We start from the raw sequence: 23,635 nt of genomic DNA on the forward strand, positions 1-23,635 counted from the left end.
TGCCTCACCAGCTTGTTCAAATGTGTCAATCTCTAATATTGAGCATCTTTTTTTAAAGTCAGTACTGAATGGAACATGACCATTCTGATAGCTTTTTCTATCATGGGTGGTTACATCATAGGAATCTATCATATTATGTGCTTATTAGGCTCCAATTACCTTAATATCTGAGCACCCCCCAGATTTTTATAAATAGAAATATCCGTTTCTCTGGTTTTTTTTTTTTTCTTCCTTCTTAGGCTGTAGGAGAAGTTATTTGATTAGTTTGTGGGATTTTAAAATATATAATGTGTGTGTGTGTGAGAGAGAGAAACTGACTGAAGAAAAGCTAAGTGAAAGAAATGAGTTGTGAATTTACTTCTGAAAGCGGTGAAACCTGTGGCCATTCTTTTGTGACCTTGGGTTCCATAGTCTTGGTCCAGCTCCTGTGATACAGTCATGCACTGTTGGTAGACAGTTTCATTATGTGGAGCGTAGCTGTCACAGTTGTAGAGTGAAAGGTCATCTGTCAGGTAACTTGTTCCAGACAAGGACAGAGACCTTGAACTAAGCTCTGAGTTTAATGGGGAGCTGAGTGCAAAGAGTGGAGCAGAGGGGTGATTGTTCTCTGTAGCCTGTGTTGCTAAGCTTACAGGCTGCTTTGTTTTGCACATACTAAGCTTTTTCAAGGGGAATGTCTTCATTCCTCGGATCACTATGTAATATGAGCTAGCAGTATGAATATGTTCAATATATAAACTGCATTGCATATCCTAAGGACATGAGTATTTGATATTTTTTTCCCTGTTCTTTAACTCTACCATGGTCTGAAAGTGTTGTCTTGTGGGCCAATGATAATCAAATAGCAGGAATCTGTTTGGTCTTCATCTGCCTCTGTATTGGGTTACAGATAATTTAAAGGTGTGTTCCCATTGCGTTATGGGTTTATATTTCCTGAACATCTGAAGTTAAGAAGTTGTTTTTCCCATCATCATTTGTAGAGACTGTGTACCAAGCACAACAGATGCTGTAAGATGTATGCACATTTTTGGAAGCTGTTAATTATACTTCAGTTCTTCAAGATGCTTAACACATGCCTAACTTTGAGTGCATGGGTAGTCCTAATGACTACCCATTGGCTTTAAACTTAGGCACATGCTGAAGTACCTTCCTGAATCAGGTCCGTGAAGTCTAGAAGAGGAGAAAAATTGTTTTTCAACATTTTTCATTGCAACATGGAGAATTTGAAACTTAGAAGATGAAAGCTACCTTCCTGGATAGATCCCTTAGTCGGTGAGGATACCAAGCTAGTGATGTGGTTTCTGTCTTTTCAGCATGTTTTCAGTTCCCAGCACAGACATTTCACCATGTACTGCAGGAATCGCACAGGTACCACCACCCTGATGGAGCGTTTCCTGCAAGATGTTCTGCAACATCATCCCCACAGATACCATGACAACAGGTATACTATACAGTTTGTTTTTATCTATGTGTTGGCATAATGCATATGTGGTTCAGCATAGAATCATAGAATATCAGGGTTGGAAGGGACCTCAGGAGGTCATCTAGTCCAACCCCCTGCTCAAAGCAGGACCAATCCCCAATTTTTGCCCCAGATCCCTAAATGGCCCCCTCAAGGATTGAACTCACAACCCTGGGTTTAGCAGGCCAATGCTCAAACCACCGAGCTATCCCTCCCCCCGAGGGAGGGATAGCTGAAGAAATACAAAACTTCAACTACATTTTGCCCATTTTAAGGTAGGAACTTCCACACTGAAGCAACTTTAAAAGAAAAGGCTATTTACAAAGAAGGAATAAACGTGGCTAGTGTTTTAGGTATTCCCTTTGCACTTATTTCAGATCTTTCCGTTTTATCACTTTATTTAATTATTTTAATGTAATCATCATGGTAGCATCTGGGCATGTGACATTAAATGAAAACAATCCCCATATTAAACCAACAGACCATGCACTTACAAACCCTTACCTCGTGTACATCAACTGTATACATACTAGACTGACAGTAAATTATTGATGCATTTGTTGAAAGAGTTCAGACGTATGCCTTTTTGATTATGATTAAGATAATTTGTGGATTATGTAAACTGAATTTTTACATGTCAGTGTTGTTACCTGAATGTATGAACTGTAAGGGTAATGGGATATTTACGTAAACAATCCTAACTGGCTTCTTCAGTATTTCTTAATGCTTAGGTTTTGTATAGTACTGTTCTTTTTTGTGTGTATGTAAATTGCTAGAACAACCTTAACTGTAAGGTATTTTGTGTAAGATTATCAGACTGTCCAGCTGAAAGGAAACCAAGCAGGCTTCACTCCTGATTTAGTCTTCAGTAGGCACTCAGATACCACAGTGTTGGGCACAGTATAAGAACATCAATAATATTGTACCTTAACACCCACCTTTCTACAGTCCAGAGAGTTAGCACCTTAATGCCAATCTCTCTGCTCTTCCTCAAGACAACTTTCTTTTGTAGAGAAAGTTGTATGTCCCCAAATAATACATTCAGATGAAGTGCTAGAACTGAGGTGGTAGGGAGTCAGTCTGTCTTGTCAGGAATTGGTCAAGTTGATATTAGAAGAGGATATGGCAGAACAATCTTTCAGGCGTGTCCTTGTCAAATTAATTGTGACTGCACACATCAGCATAAATAAAAAGTACTATTTCTTGTTTGAGTTTGAAAATGCTTCTCATTTTCTCATGAAGAAAATATGCAAAGAACTTTGAGGCAACAACCGAGTGGACATGTTTTGATGAGCTGATGAAAATGCAAGATTAGTACATTTGGGGAACAAAATGTACTTGGTAGAAAGAAGCAGATCCCATTAAGTTGCAGAAACAGAGTGGGATGGGAGAAATAATGGAAAAATTAGTTGAGTGGCTGTGGAAAAACACAGCCCCAAATATAGATGGTGTGGGTGCAGTGACCCAAAGAAGAAAAAGAAATAAGTACATTGCTTTAAGTACAGTTGTGCTCTTCAAAGGGACTATGTAAAAATGGCAGATTCTTAACTTTCAGATCAGAGAGTGAGGTGAATACATTCTTTAAAATCAACCAAATTGTTTGCAAAGTTCCAGTCAGTTACACCCGTGGAAACCCAGTAAACACACTGAACGTGTCTAGGCAACATTGAAAGCACAGTGTGAAAATAATGTGGTTGCATGGATATGTCTGGGGCATGACTTGGCTTGTAGAACTTGTACTGCTGATGATGATGTGTGAGAAGGAAGACCCCAACATAACTTTCAGATCCTAGGATGAGTTTGCAAGGATGATAGCTATACAAACCATCTCTTTACTTAAGCCCTGAAATTTTGTCATTAATTATAATAATTCTGGGAATTCTCAATATTCATACAAATATCCAGTCCTCTTTTGGATTTTTCTATGATCTTGGCCTAAGTGTTTTCGTGGCAGTGAATTCCACTGTCATAAATATGTATTGTTTTATCATTTTTAATTTCCTGCCCTTTATTTTCATTTTCTATCCCCTTGTTCTTGAGCTATTTTCAGTCTCTCTTCATATGAGGTTTTCATGTCCTCAGTCATCCTTAGAACCCTATTGAATTCTGCAACATCCTTTTTGTGATGGGGTCACCAGTATCAGTGATCCAGATGAGGCAGTATCATTGATTTATATAACAGCATTAATAATATTTTCTGTATTGTACTCCATCCCATTTCATATGCATCCTAACATCTTAGCTTTGTTTGACTACAGCTGTGTGTTGAGTAGAGGTCTTAATGGAGCTGTCTATGGTGATGCTGCGGTCCCTTTTCTGAGCTGATACAGTTCATTTAGAATCTTATATGTTGTATGAGTAGTTTAATTTTTTCCCCTCCAATTTGCATGACCAATTTTGATAAATTCAAGAACTTCATTTGTTGTGGTGGTGCCCATTCACTTCGTTTAAGTCTCTTTGAAGCTCCTTTCAGTCCTCAGTCTTGTGAATTGTGAAAGAGTGTACTCAACATTTGGCGTGCTCCCTGCAGCTGCATGTAGCATAGCAGACTTGTTCCCCATTTGGCACCCCCTGTTGATGGTGGTCTCTTTCCTTGTAATTCAGCCCTCCAGCCAGGTCACGTTCAAATCCACCCCTTCTGAGACAAGTGTCCCACAAATAAACAGTCCCGTGCTCTTACAAAAGGTCTTCAGCTTTGACTCTGAGCCCTGTGCGCCTTGTGCTGTCTAGACTCAGGGTTTTGACTGTCCTTATCCCCTTATTATTAGGGGCACCTTCACACCACCTTCCCCTGGTGGCTAGTAAGGAAACCCAAGCCCACCATTTCTGGGTTCAAGACCAGGGATCCTGTAGTGAGCAGGCAAGATCTGTCTGTTCATATCTATGCCTGCTATTTCCCTGGGCTTCTTCCTATCATTACCTTTTAGAAGGCCTTCTCCCCACAGCCTCACTGTATTCACCCTCCTCTGGAATCCTCCAACGAAATCCCAAACTAAAAGCATAAACTTAAACCAACTTCCTCCCTCCTCGGGCTTGGCCTTTCATGCCACCTATTCTTCTGCAGGCTTCTAGCTTCTGATATACTTAGACTCTCTTGTTTATTTTTACATCTTCAGCTATTTGCTCTTCAAAATCCTTTTTGTCTCTCTTCATTTCTTTCTCGTATATTGCCTACTGTTCCTGTTCTTTGGCTTCATTAGGGTTAGATTTACAAATTTTGAAGGATTTCTTTTTGACTCAAATACCCTCTTTAACCTTGTTATTTAGCCATATTGGTTTACTCTCTCTCTTTCCTTCCTTGTAATTTTTTTAATGTAATATGTATATGTGAATCATATACAGACGTGTATGCACATACACACACTAACTCACAGTGCACATTTTATATATAATGTGTACTGTCTGTTCCCCTAGAGAGGAACATGACACATTTAGATGTGTTACAAGCATTTGTGTATGTGTATAATATAGACACACCCACACCCACACCCCCTCCCCCCCCCCCCGTGTATATGCACAGGGCTCTAAAGATAAGACCTGTAAATTTTAATTTTGCAATTTAATGGCCAACCTCAGCCAGTATACTGACTGAGCCTTAACTATGAAGCCACTATCAGTGGTTCCATAATAATCAACTCCTGGGGTGAAACAAACATCATGTAAGCACATCATTCACGTGTAACAACCCAGAATCAGTGAGTAGGTCACCCTAATGAGTGAAGACTAAAATAGTATTTCACCCTGGCAACTGATATATATTATTTATAAGAAGATAGTGAAAGTGTTTTATGACTGTGTTTTAGCCATTATGATTTTCTTACGTGCTGCATTGATGGAAGGAGGAATATTTCTGAAGAATGTTCCACACTATTGACAGTTTTCTTTCAAGGAGACAGTGCATTAATCGCTATACTGTGGGATGCTGTCACAAATCTGTAACATTCCGCGGTACTCTCTAAACAGTTGACGTTCCAGTGTTTGTAGAGCATTAATTTGTGGTTTGAAATTGGTTTCCTCATGTATAAAGGGATAGCTCAAAATAAAGAAATGATGTTGACATAATGCATATAACGCTTCGTTTATATTTACAACCCTTGACTGTTTGTTTGTCTGAAAAATTGAGGGCATTTATTTATTGTGCAGTCCGTGTGTGCACACGTGTATATACATATAGTTCCTGTGTGCATATGTGTATTCTGTATGTCTGTGGACACACTTATATTCCTGTTGTTCCTATCCGGCTATTTATAATTTAAAGACATGAGCAAAATTATTTGCTTCCTTTGCACAAGTGCTTAATGACCACAGGCTACTCTAGCTGCAATGCTGCAACATTACATTAAGCTTTCCTGCAGCATGGTGCTACCAATCAAATGCAGTGGAGCGAGCTCAAGAAGGAGCGGGCAGATTCTTTTCTGTTTTTGCTGTCCCCAAAATAAAATTTTATAAACAGTTCTCCCCCATTGCTCTGGTAGGTCAGAGTACTGTTAATCACGGTGATACTGATTCTTGGCTCCAGGTGTACTTCTGGGAATAGTGCTGCAGTCTCTTGTATGCAGCAGATTCTCCACGTCTTTCCTCCCCCTCATACACTGTATTTACATTCACAGACTGAAAACTAAAAATATATATTTAAAGAATGTTTAGGTTTCCATGAAATTAAAAATTCAAACCTTTAATTCATGATGTCCTGGGGAAAGAATAGTGTGAGTTTAGGTCAGAATGTGAGGTTGAACTATTATCCGCCCTACGTTTTATTTAAATTCAGAGTTAGAAAACAAAAAAACCCAAACACCAACATTAAGGTTTCCATGGCATTCAGTTGTTTAATTCATTGTATTCTGAGGAAAAAATAGTGTGGGTTAAGGATGTTTTGTGAGTGTGAACTTTGATAATCTGCCTTTGGCTGGTTTATGTTACAACCTCAATACTATTCGTCCATTTACTTACTCTTACTATGCTCATTAGCATTATTTAATTGTAGTACATGTGTATTAACTTTGTCAAAGTTCTGTAATTTTAATTTAAAAAAAGCTAATAAAAGTTTAAAATCTGTTACTTCCTTTATAAGCCAGTTTATTAAGTAAACAAATTCACTATCCTGATAGTACTAGACTTTTTTAAAAGGATAAATAGTTGCCCAGTATCACAGTTTACAGATTGTTAGTTTAGTTTTTATTAATGTAGTGTTTGAGTCATAGGCCACTGCACGTAATACAGTAGATATAATTTTTAAATCAACAACTCAAAAAACCAGATACAAATTAATATGCAAGATTAACCCTTCCCTAACATCAGCACCACTAAAATGATATACAAAAACAAGAGAAATATATTAGAACACTATTTCCTTTTGGTCAAAAGTAGCCTAACTTTTACATACTATTTTCATACTTTTGTCTGACCAGACAAATAGGGCAGCAGTCCATATGACTTGACACGCTTTCATTGGATAGCAAGTATTCTAATTTCTGAGCTGATATGGTAAAAGGTATCTGCTCCAGGAATGGAATTAACCGTTTATTTCTTGGGATAGTGTAAAGTATCAGAGGGGTAACCATGTTCGTCTGTATCCACAAAAACAAGGAGGCTGGTGGCACCTTAAAGACTAAGATTTATTTAGGCATAAACTTTCGTGGGTAAAAAACCCCGGTTCTTCAGATGCATGGAGTGAAAATTACAGATACAGGCATAAATATATATACTGGCACATGACGACGAGAAGGGAGTTACCTTACAAGTGGAGAACCAGTGTTGACCAGGCCAATTCAGTCAGGGTGGATGTGATGCAGTCCCAATAATTGATGAGGAAGTGTCAATACCAAGAGAGGGAAAATTGCTTTCGTAGTGAGCCACCCAGTCCCTATTCAAGCCCAAATTAATGGTGTTAAGTTTGCAGATGAGTTGTAGCGCTGCAGTTTCTCTTTGAAGTGTGTTTTTGAAGGTTTTTTTGTTTTGTTTTAAATCTGTTATTGAATGTCCAGGGAGATGGAAGTGTTCCCCTACTGACTTTTGTATGTTACCGTTCCTGATGTCTGATTTGTGTCCATTTATTCTTTTACATAGACACTGTCCATACATACATAGCAGAGAGGCATTGCTGGCACATGATGGCATATATCGCATTAGTAGATACGCAGGTGAATGAGCCCCTGATGGTGTGGCTGATGTGGTTGGGTCCTTTGATGGTGTCGCTAGAGTACATATGGGGACAGAGTAGGCAACGGGGTTTGTTACAGGGATTGGTTCCTGGGTTAGTGTTTCTGTGGTGTGGTATGTAGTTGCTGGTGAGTATTTGCTTCAGGTTGGGGGGCTGTCTGTAAGTGAGGACTGGCCTGCCTCCCAAGGACTGTGAGAGTGTAATACGCCTTCAATCTGGCTAGACCTGCATGGACAAAGACAATTATTTCTCTCCATACCAGCCTACCTCCCTCCAAATAAGCTCTTTGCCTAGTACAAATTAATATGTATTACTTAACTAGTGAGTATTACCAGTTCCTTTAGATCTTCTATTGTGTCCTAGGTAGATATGCATTTCAGTACTGTAAGTTTGTTGCTTTTGGACGTGCACCTTTGTTAGTAGTAGGCCTTGCTGACCATTTAAGGGCCAAATGCACTCCTTACTTGGGGAAAACTCTTGAGTTTGCTGTTATAAAGAGTGAAGGATTGATCTGTGGATCCATATTTAACATTTTAAAAGTAGATTTAAAAAAAAATTGATAAAATGATTCATTAGAACTATACACACCTATCAGTGAGGTGTATCTCTACTACTGAACATGTTAAAATCTTTATAAATGCTTAAATAAATGTTTCTAAACAGGATAATTAGACTTTGTTTTTTAATGAATTAATGGCATGTACTTTTTAGTTTCAAAATTGAAACACTTTTGAGCTATATAAACATTTTGATTGTTACATACAAATATAATTTTGAAAAAATAGCCAAACTGAATGTTTTACTGTTGAAGGCAATAATTCTCCCACGCTGAGAATTTGTCTGCCAGCTTTCAATCAGCAAACATTTTAATGTCTGTATTGGAGTAAATCCTTATGGTGAGACTGTACAATGAAACTTTAGGTAGTGAGACAGTACAATGATTGTACAATGAAAAGTGGCTAGTTAGAAATGCTTGCTCCTTACTCGACAGATTTGCTCCCTCTGTGGAACTCCATGATGATATTTGCAGAGTGATATTTCAGAGAACCACTCTTAAAAGAAGAGAGTTGATGTACAAAGATGCTTATAAAGCACTGTACAGCCACATGATTAGTAGATCAACTATACATTTATACAGTATACATTATAAAATAACTGTTCTTTATAAATCAATGGGATTAAAAGAAGAAAAATATTTTCTGTTCCCTTTCTCTGCTATCATTTGTAGAATAATGATACTAATATGTTTTTAGCCATTCTGAAAAGCTCCCTGCTAGGAGAGGGTGAAAATAATATCTACCTGATCCTTTATGGCAGGAGTGGGCAAACTACAGCTGGTCAGACCTTTTAATCTGGCCCTCAAATTCCCACTGGGGAGTGGGGTTGGGGGCTTGCCCCTCTTGGCGCAGCTCCAGGAATGTGCCAACATGTCCCCCATCCTACGCATAGGAGCAGCCAGGGGGCTCCGCACGCTATCCCCGCCCCTCCATTTGGCTGCGGTTCCTGGCCAATGGGAGTTGCAGGGGCAGCGCCTTTGGACAGGGCAGTGCGCAGAGCTGCCTGGCCGCTACTCCGTGTAGGAGCCAGAGGGGGGACATGCTGCTGCTTCCGGGAAATGCTTGAGGCAAGCAGTGCCTGGAGCCCCGCCCCCCTGCAACCCCCTACCCAGCCCTGATCCCCCTCCCGCCCTCCAAACCCCTTGATCCCAGTCCAGATTCCCCTCCTGTCCATCCCAAACCCCTCATCCATGGCCCCAGACCCAGAGCCCTCACCCCCTGCCCCAACCCTGATTTCCCCCTCCTGCCCTCCGAACCCCTCAGTCCCAGCCTGGAGCACCCTATTGCATCCCAAACCCCTCAACCCACCCCCTGCTCCAGCCCGCAGCCCCCCTCACACTCTGAACTCCTAATTTCTGGCCCCATCGTAGAGCGCCCCCCCCCCCCCCAATCCGGAGCACTCACCCTCTCCTTCACCACTACCCCCAATTTCTGAGCATTCATGGCCCACCATACAATTTCCATACCCAGATGTGGCCCTCAGGCCAAAAAGTTTGCCCACCCCTGCTTTATGGAATCAGACAAATGCCCAGTTTGTCTTCTGTCTTTGGGGTGCTTTATGAAACATTGTCTTTGTTTCCTTTCTTTTCTTGAAGCTTTGCTTTGTAAAGCACTGTAGGTAGTGATTTGAGTTTGTTCTTAGTCATAATGCACTATACTTAATAATGGTTATGGAACTCTTAATTCCTTTGTCTGAAAAGCTTTAAATGTATTTACAACATTTATACAGTTTGTTTTTTCCAGACCAACATATGATGACATGCCATTTCCCACCTCCCCAGTGGTTCCCCGGGATGTTTTCCTGCTTCCAGAAGAGGAGGAGAAAGAGGTGGTAAGAAGCATACGGGAGATGCCTGGCACAGACAGTGAATCCATTGTTAAATCATGCTCCCCTTCTCCTTGCAGATCTCAGGAGGGCATAAAGTCAATTTCTGTGCCACAGACATTTATCCAAAAACTAAAGATGGGACAGGAGCACATCTTAGAAATATCCCAGCAAACTTTGGACATCTGTAGCAGCGAGAAAAAACATACAGTAACAGATGGTGCTCAAATTGCAAATAGTAGCCGTGATGGCCAGTTTACAGCTGTGAGCCCAGTATCTCACCATTTGCGTAGCACTCCTTTATGTCACAGTTCTCCTGTTAGCCCTGTAATTGCAAAAAATATTAGGTACTCAGCAACATCAAATTTGATTCCAAGTAGCAGGTATGATCACATGCAGAAAGATGTATGCCATAAGGATGGATTATTAAACACAAATCCTAATCCTGTTCTGGCATCAGTCCACCCAAAAAACCCTTCATTTTCACATCAGAGTCCTACCTGCAACCAAGGCAACTCTTCATATCTTATCTCAGGTCAATCTTTTTTTAAACTAGATGGTTTACAATCTCAGGATGAAACTTTGGTGTCTGACTTCTGTCTCAGGGATCTTGTGGTTACTAGCAACTCACGAAGTTTTGGGGCATCCCCACAGTTAACAAGATACAAAGACATCAAGGTGAGCAGGGTTGATGAAACTTCAGTAGATAGGATAATTGAAGAAGTCATTCTGAAGTACTGCCATGGAGCTCCACCTAATAATTTGTCTTGCAAAGATGAAGAGAGTAATTCCTATTTAAATATTTCATCACTTCTGGATCACAATAGTCTAGAGGGCTCTGAAATGAGTTTTAATTGTGAGGCACCTGTTTGCTCAGGAGCAGGCCTACCCAAGGCAGCTACAAATGATATAGAATTCCTAAAAGAGGTCCAAGTAAACCTGGAAGATAGAAACTATGGAACACAACTTAGTTCTGTTCTAAAAGGTGGTTCAGTGGAGCAAACAGAAGCAGCAACACAGGATATAATAATTCATAATGAGGAACCAGTTCTTCCAGCTCTGCCTCATGTGCCTCCTTCATTTGTGGGAAAGACGTGGTCCCAGATAATGTACGAAGATGATATAAAAATTGAAGCACTTGTGCGTGATTTCAAGGAAGGTCGTTTCCGTTGTCATTTCAACAGTGAACCCTCTGCCAACTGTACAGGGAAGAGGATGAGGAAGAAGCAGAAAGATGAAAGGAAGAGTGACGTTACAGGTAACAGAACAGAAACTTCATCAGTTAAAGCATTGCCAGAATTTAATGATGCTGTAAGTGGTGGTTCTGATTTTGATAACTTGTTGGCCTCTGATACACTATGCAACCCACAAATACTTCAGATACCTAGAAAGAGGACGTGGCGCCTTGCTTCAAGATGCCAAGTGGTCAAAGTCAGCCATGGAACCCAAACCAGTTTAGTGAACTATCCAGTAGTAAAAAGAAAAATCATTAGAAAGGAGTCTGATCCACCAGATCAGAAAGCAAACATTATTTGGTCAGAGAATGAAAGAATTTCAAACATGAAAACCAGACTGTGTGCCCTCAAGCTTCCTGAAGCATATACCAAAATTATGAGCCCTCTGCAGCCCAAGACAGTGGTTTATGTCCTTTCATGTCCAGAGATTAAACAATATAAAGGCAAATCCATAGATGCTCCCAAAATGAGGAGAAATCACAACTCCACAGACAGTAAGGACTCTGTAAGGTACAGATACAAACAATGTTCTCTTAAGTATTATGACCCACTGACAAATCGAATTCTGAAAACACCTCCCAAGAGCACAGTTAGAGAAAAAGCCAAAAAGCCCTCCCATGTTCGACAACTGTTCAGGAGTCTAAGCCTCGATGCAAACACGAAGAAACTATCTGATACACAGAAAGAATATACACCATCTAAATCCTTCAATTGGCCAGGCTTCTATAGTTCCTCTTCAGCGGCTTTCCTGTCAGATCCAGTTAAAGGGAATGATATGAATTCAAGTCTGAGGACCGATGGATCTTCCATTTCCACAGAAAGGTCTGATTTTCCAGTGTTTGTTCACTCAGAGAAGTCCTATAAACACTTAGTCATTTCACCTTTCAACTCCCATCAGTCTCAGATAGAAGGAGATGTTAGATTAACCCCAATTAATAGCAGGGTTGCCAAAACACCTTTGAAGTCAATCAGGAGCGAACGGTTGGAGAGGGAGAATTCAAAGACAATGTGGAAGAGGAAAGAAGGCACTAGTAGGGAACCAGGTTTTTCCAAAAAGGCTTCAGTACCCATGTCTGTCAATTGTGGCCTTGTGAGAAGAGGAAGTAGAGTAGCCCCATGCAAACAAGCATCCAGAACTAAAAAGCGAAAAAAGGAGCAGATAAGAGGGAAGCTCTCCTCTTGTGCCCAAAAATCTTCTTCTGTCTTCTCCATCCATAGGCACCAGACAAGGAAACCTACTTTGGGAAAGCACCTCAAAAAGGAAAAACTTGATGCTAAAAAGCTAAATGTTAGGAGGAAACCCAGGAGGACGTTTTTGAACTCTACAATCATTTCAGGGATTACTGAAAAGAGGCAGAAAATCACAGCAGGGTCTTTTCCGAAGAAGCCAGAACTAGCTTCTTCCAAAGTTAGGAGCTGGGAGATAAGGGTCTCCCCAGCATTGTGAAATGGCCCTCTGGAAGAACTTCTAGTATACCTATATTGGGAGGCTGTCTTGCTTTACCAGTAGATAGCTAGCCAATAAAACTACAACAAACTTTTACCTTCCCAACACCTGGGAATAGGCTGAGGAAAAAGAGAGTGAACAGAAGGTAATTATACAAAATCCAGGTGATGTGCCAGAACTGCAGATACAATGGATCAAAGGTCCAATAATAAACTACTATAGTAACAAACTAATTTCATGTTGTTGGAATATGGGCACACTACATATTGCACTGTTTTTCTTTGAGTGATGGTCCCTGTTGAATTCCACTGAGAATTTGCATGTGTGCCATGCGTCTGGAGCTGGAGAGTTTGAATTAGTAGTGTCCATTGGTCTGCGCATGCACCCTTGCCTTGCGGATTCATCCTAGGTGATAAAGGGTTGGGTGGACGGACTGCATCTCCAGTTCCTTCTCACAGCTGCATGGTCCAAGTCAGAGCTGCTAATGTCCTCTCGTCTCTGATGCACTTTTAAAAGAAAAATGTTTTAGAAATTGTGTATAGTTAGTTTTTTATTCTGCTGTCATTACTGTTTCTTAGGTAGTTAAGTTTTTAGTAATAGTTTTTGTAGGATTTGGACTTTTGGGGGAATCTGTTTTTTTTTTTTTTTTTAATCCCCAGCAACCCCACACACCAGTGCTAGATTATGCCAAAAATGCCAGGATTCAGGATTTGCACTTCCTGCCCCCGTTTTGTTCTCCGTCAGCAATGAGCACCAATGCTGCTTCTACTGCTTGGGAGAAACCCATATTTCATCAGCAGTATCTGCCAGTCCTTCCCAAGTCATACCTGAGAAGGCTGGGCTGTCCTCCTCAAGAAGCACCTCATGGAGGTCACCATGAGACTGCAGTTCGACCCAGTCCAGTGACCCACCCCTGTACATCTGCCTGAGAAACCCAGTAGTGTGCCTCCAGCCTCGGAGCTTGAATCTGGCTCTGGTGGTACTGCTGCTATGGACCCCATGCCAGGGCCTAGTTGGGAGGCAAGGAAGCATGCACATAAGCATGGAGGTAAGTCTTCCTCCAAGGCAAAAAAGAATGATGTGCCTTCCATGAGTTCCAGCCACAGAGAAGCAGCGTGTTCCAAGGTGTCCACGCATGACACAAAACTTATGCAGACCAACAGATTTGCCGGTACAGAGAACCAAGCTGCACATGCCTTCATTGTCAGCTTCCTTTAAAACAAGGGATCCACCACTTCTTGGACAGTCTTCTGCTCTGGTGCTGGCTACAGAACAGGAACCGTTGACACAAGGATGCTTGGAGAAAGCACCGGAGTCACATGAGCAGTTTGCCGTGGCGGAACCAAGATGTTCGCACCTTCCTCTGCCACCTGCTCCTAGAAAAGCAGTGAGAGATAAAAAGGCATCTTTTAAAAAATGGAAGTCAAATCCTAGTGAGGTAAATAGGCGCATAAACACTGCCAAATTAAGTGTAAAAATGTAATAAGAAAAGACAAAAAGGCGTTTGAAGAACAGCTAGCCAAAAACTCAAAAGGTAATAACGAAATGTTTAAGTACATCAGAAGCAGGAAGCCTGCTAAATAACCAGTTGGGCCCCTGGATGGTCGAGATACAAAAGGAGCACTTAAAGACGATAAAGTCACCACAGAGAAACTAAATGAATTCTTTTCTTCAGTCTTCATGGCTGAGGATGTTAGGGAGATTCCCAAACTTGAGCCGTCTTTTGTAGGTGACAAATCTGAGGAATTGTCACAGATTGAAGTGTCACTAGAGGAGGTTTTGGAATTAATTGAGAAACTTAACAGTAACAAGTCACTGGGACCAGATGGCATTCACCCAAGAGTTCTGAAAGAACTCAAATGTGAAATTGCAGAACTATTAACTATGGTTTGTGACCTGTCCTTTTAAATCAGCCTCCGTACCCAATGACTGGAAGATAGCTAATATAACATCAATATTTAAAAAGGACTCTATAGGTGATCTTGGCAATTACAGACTGGTAAGTCTAACATCCGTACCAGGCAAATTAGTTGAAACAATAGTAAAGAATAAAATTGTCAGACACAGAGAAGAACATAAATTGTTGGGCAAAAGTCAACGTGGTTTCTGTAAAGGGAAATCAGGTCTTACTAATCTGTTAGAGTTCTGTGAAGGGGTCAACAAACATGTGGACAAGGGGGGTCAAGTGGACTTAGTGTACTTAGATTTCCAGAAAGCCTTTGACAAGGTCCCTCACCAAAGGCTCTTACGTAAATTAAGTTGTCATGGGATAAGAGGGAAGATTCTTTCATGGATTGAGAACTGGTTAAAAGATAGGGAACAAAGGGTAGGAATAAATGGTAAATTTTCAGAATGGAGAGGGGTAACTAGCGGTGTTCCCCAAGGGTCAGCCCTAGGACCAATCCTATTCAACTTACTCATAAATGACCTGGAGAAAGGGGTAAACAGTGAGGTGGCAAAGTTTGCAGATGATACTAAACTGCTCAATATAGTTAAGACCAAAGCAGACTGTGAAGAACTTCAAAAAGATCTCACAAAACTAAGTGATTGGGCAACAAAATGGCAAATGAAATTTAATGTAAAGTAATGCACATTGGAAAAAATAACCCCAACTATACATACAATATGAGGGGGGCAAATTTAGCTACAACAAATCGGGTGAAAGATCTTGGAATCCTTGTGGATAGTTCTCTGAAGACGTCCATGCAGTGTGCAGCCACAGTCAAAAAAAGCAAACGGGATGTTAGGAATCAGTAAAAATGGGATAGAGTATAAGACGGAGAATATCTTATTGCCCTTATATAAATCCATGGTACGCCCACATCTTGAATACTGCGTACAGATGTGGTCCCCTCATCTCAAAAAAGATATACTGGCATTAGAAAAGGTTCAGAAAAGGGCAACTAAAATAATTAGGGATTTGGAACAGGTCCCATATGAGGAGAGATTAAAGAGGCTAGGACTTTTCAGCTTGGAAAAGAGGCGACTAAGGGGGAATATGATAGAGGTATATAAAATCATGAGTGGTGTGGAGAAAGTGAATAAGGAAAAGTTATTTACTTGTTCCCATAATATAAGATCTAGGGGCCACCAAATGAAATTAATGGGCACCAGGTTTAAAACAAAGAAAAGGAAGTTCTTCTTCACACAGCGCAGGGTCAACCTGTGGAACTCCTTGCCTGAGGAGGTTGTGAAGGCTAGGACTATAACAGGATTTAAAAGAGAACTGGATAAAGTCATGGAGGCTAAGTCCATTAATGGCTATTAGCCAGGATGGGTAAGGAATGGTGTCCCTAGGGTGGAGATGGAGGGCAGGAGAGAGATCAATGATCATTACCTGTTAGGTTCACTCCTTCTGGGGCACCTGGCATTGGCCACTGTTGGTAGACAGGATATTGGGCTGGATGGATCTTTGGTCTGGCCCAGTATGGCCATTCTTATGTTCTTATAAGTCTGATCTCCTGTCTGGCACTTGCCACAGTCAGGCCCCACTTGGATGCCTCCTTCTGTGGATTGCACACTTCCGACGGTACTGCCATTGGAACCAGGATCTGAGTTCTCGTTGTCCTTGGATTCTGACAGAGCACGAGAGCTGCCCATTCCCTACTGCCAGTATGAGTACCCAAAGGGACTGCCAGTGGAGTGGCAATACCCCCCCCTCCCCCCCAACAACAGAGAAGCCACTGGTTGCCTTCAGCATGGGGCCCTCCACAACATCCACAGGATCAGTCTTTCTGGCCCTATTGAGGGTCCTGGTCTCAGTACCTACCCTCAGAACCTTCCTGTTCCACGTGGGAGGCTTTGCCTCTGTCCCCGTTGGGGCACCCTTGAGCAGACGCTCTGAACAAGTTATGGAGGATGAACTACTCAGTCCTGTTCCAACGGTACCGCTGGAGCAGGAATACTTCCCTTCATCCTCTTCAAATGCTGCAGTCACTTCAGCCTCCCCCTTGTCTCCTGGTGATTTTTGCCAGTTCCAAGAACTCCTGCGAAGGATGGCGGACGAGCTTCATAGTCCACTGGAGGAAGTACAAGACAAGCTGCATCAGCGCCTGGACATCTTTCATTCCTTGGTACTGAGCAGGGTTGCCCTACCAATCAACAATGCTATTCTTCAGCCAGCTTGAACAGTTTGGCATACCCAGCCACTTGCACACAGAGAAGAGATACTACGTACCAACCCAGGGGTCAGAGTTTTCTTTCCCCACCCCAATTCTCTCATGGTGCAAGCAGCAACAGAACGTTCCAGACAGCAACATCTGTGCTCCACCCGACAGATAAGCAGGGCAAACATTTAGAGCTTCTGGGATGCAAGGTCTTCTCTTCAGCAAGCCTCCAATTCCAATTTCAAACTACCAAGCCTTGATGGCCAAATAACAATGGTAAAGTGAGGGACTTTACTGAAAAGCTGCCTCAGCAAGATTGAGCATGTTTCTAGTCTATCCTGGAGGAGAGTAAGCTGGTGGCTAGAATGGTGCTTCAGTCTGAATGCTGCATATACCACTTGACGCTCAATGGCCACAGGCATTGTCATGCGAAGGGAATCATGGCTTCACTCATGCAGTTTTCCCAGAGATGTGCAGAATACCATTGAGGACCTTCCTTTTGATGAGTCACCTGTTTAATCAGAAAACCGACAAATCCCTCCATTCCCTCAAGGATTCCAGAGCCACACTTAGATTGCTGGGTATCTATACACTTGTACGCAAGCAAAAATTCTACTGCCCACCACCCACAGTGATTCACTTCTCCCTAGTTCTTCCATCAGAAGCCATATAAACCTCCTTGTAAGTGCCAGAAGACCCAACGAATCCCACCCTCCAGGCCCGGCTTCTCCGTCTTTGTCATCTTCCATGCAGTCCTCTCCAAAGTAATATTTCTATGTACCACTAGAGAACTGTCAACCACCAGGCCCTCTGCCATGGAACCAACCCACCCCCTTTGGGGGTCATCTAGCACTCTTCTTACCAGCTTGGAGTGCAATAATAACTGATAAGTGGGTCCTGGATGACATCCACTATGGTTATACAATCAAGTTCACCACACTACTTCATCCAGATCCCCTGCCTTGATCCCTTTTCAGGGACCACTCTCATGACAGCATACTTGCCCTTAAAGTAGACTCTCTGTACTGCAAAGGGGAGCAATAGAGCACATTCTTCCGAACTATCAGGGCACAGGGTTATTCCACTTACTTCCTGGTACTCAAGGAAAAGGGTGCCTGGAGACCAATCCTGGACCTACATCACTTCAGCCACTTCATCTGCAAGCCCAAGTTTAGTATGGTTACCTTAGCAGCCATCATACCTTCTCTAGAAAAAGGCATGTGGGTTTACGGCTCTATTTTCACATAGACATCCATCCAACCCACAGGAGATTCCTGAGGTTCATGTTGGGTCCTCAGCATTTTCAGTGGAGGGTCCTACCATTTGGACTCACCACTGCTTCCCAGGTCTTCACCAAGGTTTTCTCTGTCATGATAGCCCACTTCAGGCATACAGGGGTCCTTATTTTTCCTCTTCCTCACACCCTCACACTCAGTGGAATACAATAAGGACCATGACTTGAAGAAGAACAGGTTACTTACCTGTAACTGGAGGTTCTTTGAGATGTGGGTCTCTATCTGTATTCCACTTTCCCCTCTGCTGTGGATCTATTCGATTTGCGGTGGAGAAGGAACTGGAGACATGGTCTGTTCGCTCCTCCTTTTATTGCCTTGGACAAATCCATGAGGCAAGGGAAGGGTGCATGTGCAGACCAAAGGACACTACTACTTTCAGTTTGTCTGGCTCTGGACTCATGGCATGCATGCATAAATCCTCTGCAGAATACAGATAGGGACCACCCATCTCGAGGGTAAGTAACCTCCTCTTCTATTGTGTAAAGTTACAGAAATTGTGTATTTGTTTAAATTAAGCACTTAGGACCCTATTTACTACACTTCAGTGCACCATCACCCTTTACAGGAGACAAACTGTGAGCTTGAATTGTATCATATTGTATTGTGTGATACTAAATACAGTGCATTATGCTGCATTAGACTATAATAAAGTAACATGTAGAATTAACATTATTTATTGTGCCTACCTTTCCTCACAATTGTAAAGTGTAAAAATATGATTAAACAATTGTGCTAGAAATTAAATGGAGTAATATTAAGTTGTAGGGAATATGTATTTGTGTTTGTATGTGTATATTCACACCTAATTACACATACAGTACATTTTAAAGACTGTTTCAACAGCAGTTTAAATTAATACAGTATGATACAAAGCAGATCAGTGCAATGGTGTCTTCAACAAATATACAATTACAGTATTGTAGCAAGTTGTGTAATTTAGTGTTTTTCTAAAACCATGTCCAGCTTTACTGGACAAAACAAGAGCACTGTGGACTTTCACTCTAGCAATAATGAATGGTGTTGGTAAAGAAATAATCTTTCCAGTGCTATACAAGCAACATGGATGGTCCTAATGAAACCTCAAAAACCAAAAGAAATTTAGAGTTAAATCTGAAAATTTAGCTTAATGGTTTGTTTCATAATTCACCTTCTCATTCTTGAATAGATCAGAGAAAAAGTTTGTCCTAGTGAGAGTGAATAGCAGTGGGTTATCCTGAATTTCAGCCTTAACTGTGAAGCCCTTTTGGTTTTTTTGTGTATTTAGAGCAGACCTGTTTTTACTTAAACTTAGTTTACTGTAGTTGAGAGTTTCCTTCTTTTTAAAACTTAGTAAAATATTTTTAAAAACAATCTAAGGCCATGAGAGTTTAGTCAGCTAAGGACTATTTTGTAAATACTTAACTGCAGTTTTTAAATAATCCTACTCCATACTGACTTATGGTTGGTTATTAACAGTCTTAACAATTCCACATATCTCTAGGTGGGTCCCTACCAAATTCACAGACGTGAAAAACACACCATGGACCGTGAAAATTGGTCTCCCCTGTGAAATCTGGCTATTGTAGGGTGGTCACAGTATTGCCCCCCCTTATATTTGCGCTGCCTTCAGAACTGGGCGGCCAGAGAGTGGCAGCTGCTGGCCAGGCGTCCAGCTCTGAAGGCGGAGCTGCCACCACCAGCAGTGCAAAAGTGGGAGTGGCATAGTATGAGTGGGGTCATCACTTTTGGGGGCAGCAGAGCTGGCCTTACGGTGGGCGATGTGGGTAACCTTCCAGGGTGCCATGGTCAGGAGGGCACTGTGCTCTCACCCCCGTCCCTCCCACTAAGACCGCTTTAACCCCCAAGCACTAGGCCCAGAGCTGGGGAGGGGTAGGGCTGTGGGAGCCCCAGTCGGGGGCTCCTACCATGCGCTGGGTTCCAGCTCCTAGTTCTGGCTAGGGTGGGAAGGGATGGGACTTCCTCTGCACAGGTCACACCACCTCTGGGAACCTCTCCGGGCTGCAGGAAGTTCTATGGCTGGTGGCTGGGAGCCCAGCTCTGAAGGCAGCGCCACTGCCAGCAGCAACATAGAAAAGAGAGTGGTAATATCATGTCATGCCACCTTTACTTCTGTGCTGCTGCTCCCTTCAGAGCTGGGCTTCCAGCCAGCAGCCGCCACACTACGACCACCCAGCTCTGAAGGCAACAGTGGAAAAGCCCATAGCCTTTTTTCTTTTTAGAACTATTATAGTGACAGCCTCTTTTGTCAAGGCATGTTTAGAATTTGCAGACCCTGATCCTGCAAATACTTCTGCACTTTGAACTTCACCTGGGTCAAGTATAGCATGTACTTATAATATCTTCAGGATCAGCACCTTAATTTGCAGATTTACAACTCAATAAACCATACAAAATTGTTTGGAATCTTCTGAAATCCATTTGAAAATTAAACAAAAAATAGCAGTAATTTGGAATGGAAAATACCCATCTAGCCTTATTATACATCTTCTTGCCAGTGCACAGGATGATTGTGCATATGCAAAAAGAAAAAGCTTAAACAACTGGTTTATTTGCATTTTTCCAAAGTGCCCATGGTCACTAGTTTGAGTTAGGGACTTAATGGACTTCAAAATATTGGTTTTAAAAAACACCATTTTTGAGTTTTATTAAATAAAAAAGCACCATAAACAACTAATAGGGTTTTTTTAAATTAATACTCTTGGCATCTCTTCTTTTGATGCATGTGCATAATTCCCATGTTAAATAAGAGGTTGCATGTATTTACATCACCAGAGATTAGATTCTTTTATAACTCATGGTTATTTTTTTTAACTTTAGAAATAGCTTTTATTTTCCCAGAGGCCTTCTTATAAACTTGTCAGTTCAAGACAGAATCTTAGGACCATGTTATAAATCACTGGAAATAAGGGTTTCTTTTTTAAAAAAAGAAAAAAACCCACCACTGGTAGCCCCATTAACTAATTGTGCCTCTATAATTTGATATTTTGTCTAATAATGTAACTGATTTTTTAAAAATCAAAGTTTTTATAGTAAAGTTAATTTTTAAATAAAAGTTTTAAAGCAAAAGGGTTTTCTTTAGAGGTAAACTTATGTTTTAAATCGAAGTGTTAAACTAAGTTAGTACCTTAGATAAATCTCATGCTGACATATATTTTTATGGTATAAGAATGTCCTCTCTACCTAACCTGTTCTGACTCGTTTTCGGATACGCATAGTTCTGTTTGTAAATGGGGTTTTGTGCACATTCTACTTGAGAACAATTGTGTTTTTATTTATATATATAAATTTTTTTTTACGGTCAGTAAATGGACTGTTCTTCATGTTGTCAGCTGTAAACTTGTGCTTTTCTCACATACACAACTTTCCCTTGGAACCTCGTAATATCCACATGTTGAAGACTTTATAATATAAAAAATGTTATGCATTTTTGCATGAAAAGCCTTTTGTAAATAGGGCCCTAAGTCAGTGATTTTTTAAACAAATTAAATAATTGACTATATTTAAATAAGAGTTTAAATAATTATATATTTTCCTTTAAAACCAGTATGAAGAGTAACAGCTTATTTTTTTAAAGAAAAAAAAAAAGTACTTGGAGTATAAGTTTTGGAAAACTATTGCTGTAATAGTGGCAAAATCACATTTATTGTATGTAAAAACTTCTTTATATACCTGACTTCTGACTGTTAAAGACCTTTTCTGTGCATGCTCACTGAATATGAAAGAAAGAGAAAACAATGACATGAGAGGTAAATATAGAAACTCGGAAAGAAAGCTGAGGGGAGGTCGTGGCAAAGGATGCTCAGAGGAAGCCAATGTGTGTGTGTTTGAGGTCGCTGAGAGTCATTTGTTTAAAAAGAGCAGGGCTGACATTTTCAAAGTGGTTGAGATATGTTCCCTAGATACACATCTCCCATTAAAAATGAATGGGTCAGATTCTGCTACCATTATTCATGTTAAATAGTACCTTATTTCATGAGTAGTCCCACTGAAAACAAAAGACCTGAATAAAGATGGTAGAATCTGAGCCAGTGAAAATGGGGGAAGGGATGTGAGTGAAATTCTGATCATGTTGAAGGCAATGGAAATATTCTTTCTGACTTCAGTGCGGCCAGGATTTCACCCAGTGTATCTAAATCATTTGCACACACTGAAAGCCTCAACCCAGATTCATGCAGGGAAGCAAAAAAGGGGGAATGGCCTGGGGGTGTGTGTGTGTATTTTTATATATAATATATAGAAGTGGTCTTTTTTGCTACTATTCATTAAAGTAAATTTAGTGAAAACTTTGACAAAGAATATTCTTTGTGTAACAGCCGAAAGAGAATAGTTCCGAGCCCTGTTTCTTGGTCCATGTTATATATAATTGACTTTTACACATTTTTTCACATTTCATTGATTAAAACAAATTTGTGACTTGTCTGACTTCCCTGCCATGCTCTCTCCACCATTTAAAACCTGGCTTTTCTTCCCCACTGAAATTTTTATTATTTTTGTTTATTTGCATTACTGTAGCATAAGGGGGCCCAATTATGGACTTGGATCCCATTGTGCTATGTCTAAACATAGAACAAAAGGATAGTTCGTGCCTCAAAGAGCTTACAATCTAATATAAATTTAGCAATTTCCCCCTCCAATTCTTGTTCTGTTTTGATTTTTTCCTCTCCAGTTCTTTCTAGCTAATTTGCCTGTATTAATTTGTATATGATCTCATGACCATAGTATCAGAATGTTCCTTTTTGAGGCCCTGATTCAGAAAGGTATTTAAGTATGTGCATAACTAAGTGAACAGAACTACTCAGAGTTACACATGTATTTAAGTACATTGCTGAACGGGTGCCCAGCTGGGTACTGTCATTTTGTGCTTAATATTTTCACATTATTTTTCTTATCTTTATTTTGAATTTTCTCCTTTGATGTTGTAATTCTTTCCCTCTTTTCTGTCTCTGACTCTTCAGTCACTTACTGTTACTGTTATTACAAACTCACTTTGTCTTATGTGTTGATTGCTGGCCTTGTGCAATGCTGCAGTTTGATGGCTTTTCCATTGTATTAATATTTTTCTTAATCCTACTGTTTTTTCAGATTTCCTGTTTTTACTCATTTCCCCTTAAGGCATCTTTGTTTGCGTTAGCTCCTTTTTGCATTTTCTGCCATTAAAATTTTTTACCTTCTATCTGGAAACAAATAACAGGAATGTCTAGTATGGGACTAAATGAACTAAGAGTTATTCCAGAAGAGGAGAGAACATCCTAACAATTGAATGCCTGTTTATAATTATGGATTGGATTGGGAAAGTAAAGTAAATATATATATCATTTTGTAATGTATGCAGAAATTTGTTTTGTGCTGTCAGTTGATTTGTTATAAATTACAGTATTTTAGATCACCTTTTCCTGGAAACTTTCCAGTGGCATAGGTCTGAGCATGCCCAGAAAGCAAAGGTTTTCTTTCTTGTTTGTTTTTAATGTTTTACAGATATGAGTTTGTTCATTCCTCCAACCACAAAACATCACATGTCCTGTTCTAATAAAATAAAGACTGAATTTTG

The 23,635-nt window shown here is 40.7% G+C and overlaps 1 protein-coding gene across 11 annotated transcripts in view; it reads left to right on the plus strand.

Moving 5' to 3' along the window:
* ZDBF2 (zinc finger DBF-type containing 2) overlaps window positions 1-23,635 on the plus strand; it is a 39,152-nt gene extending 15,517 nt beyond the window's left edge. For 8 of the 11 annotated variants that reach the window (XM_037912201.2, XM_007071925.4, XM_037912205.2 and 5 more), the window contains 2 exons: window positions 1,314-1,441; window positions 9,923-23,635. In XM_037912201.2, coding sequence (XP_037768129.1) covers window positions 1,314-1,441; window positions 9,923-12,686 — 2,892 coding nt within the window. In that variant the 3' untranslated portion in view covers window positions 12,687-23,635. Of the gene's footprint in view, window positions 1-1,313; window positions 1,442-9,908 lie in introns of all 11 variants that reach the window. The other 3 variants (XM_037912206.2, XM_037912207.2, XM_037912208.2) reach the window with 2 other exon arrangements.

This window comes from Chelonia mydas, chromosome 11 (assembly GCF_015237465.2).
Source record: "Chelonia mydas isolate rCheMyd1 chromosome 11, rCheMyd1.pri.v2, whole genome shotgun sequence".
Classification (NCBI taxonomy): domain Eukaryota; kingdom Metazoa; phylum Chordata; order Testudines; family Cheloniidae; genus Chelonia; species Chelonia mydas.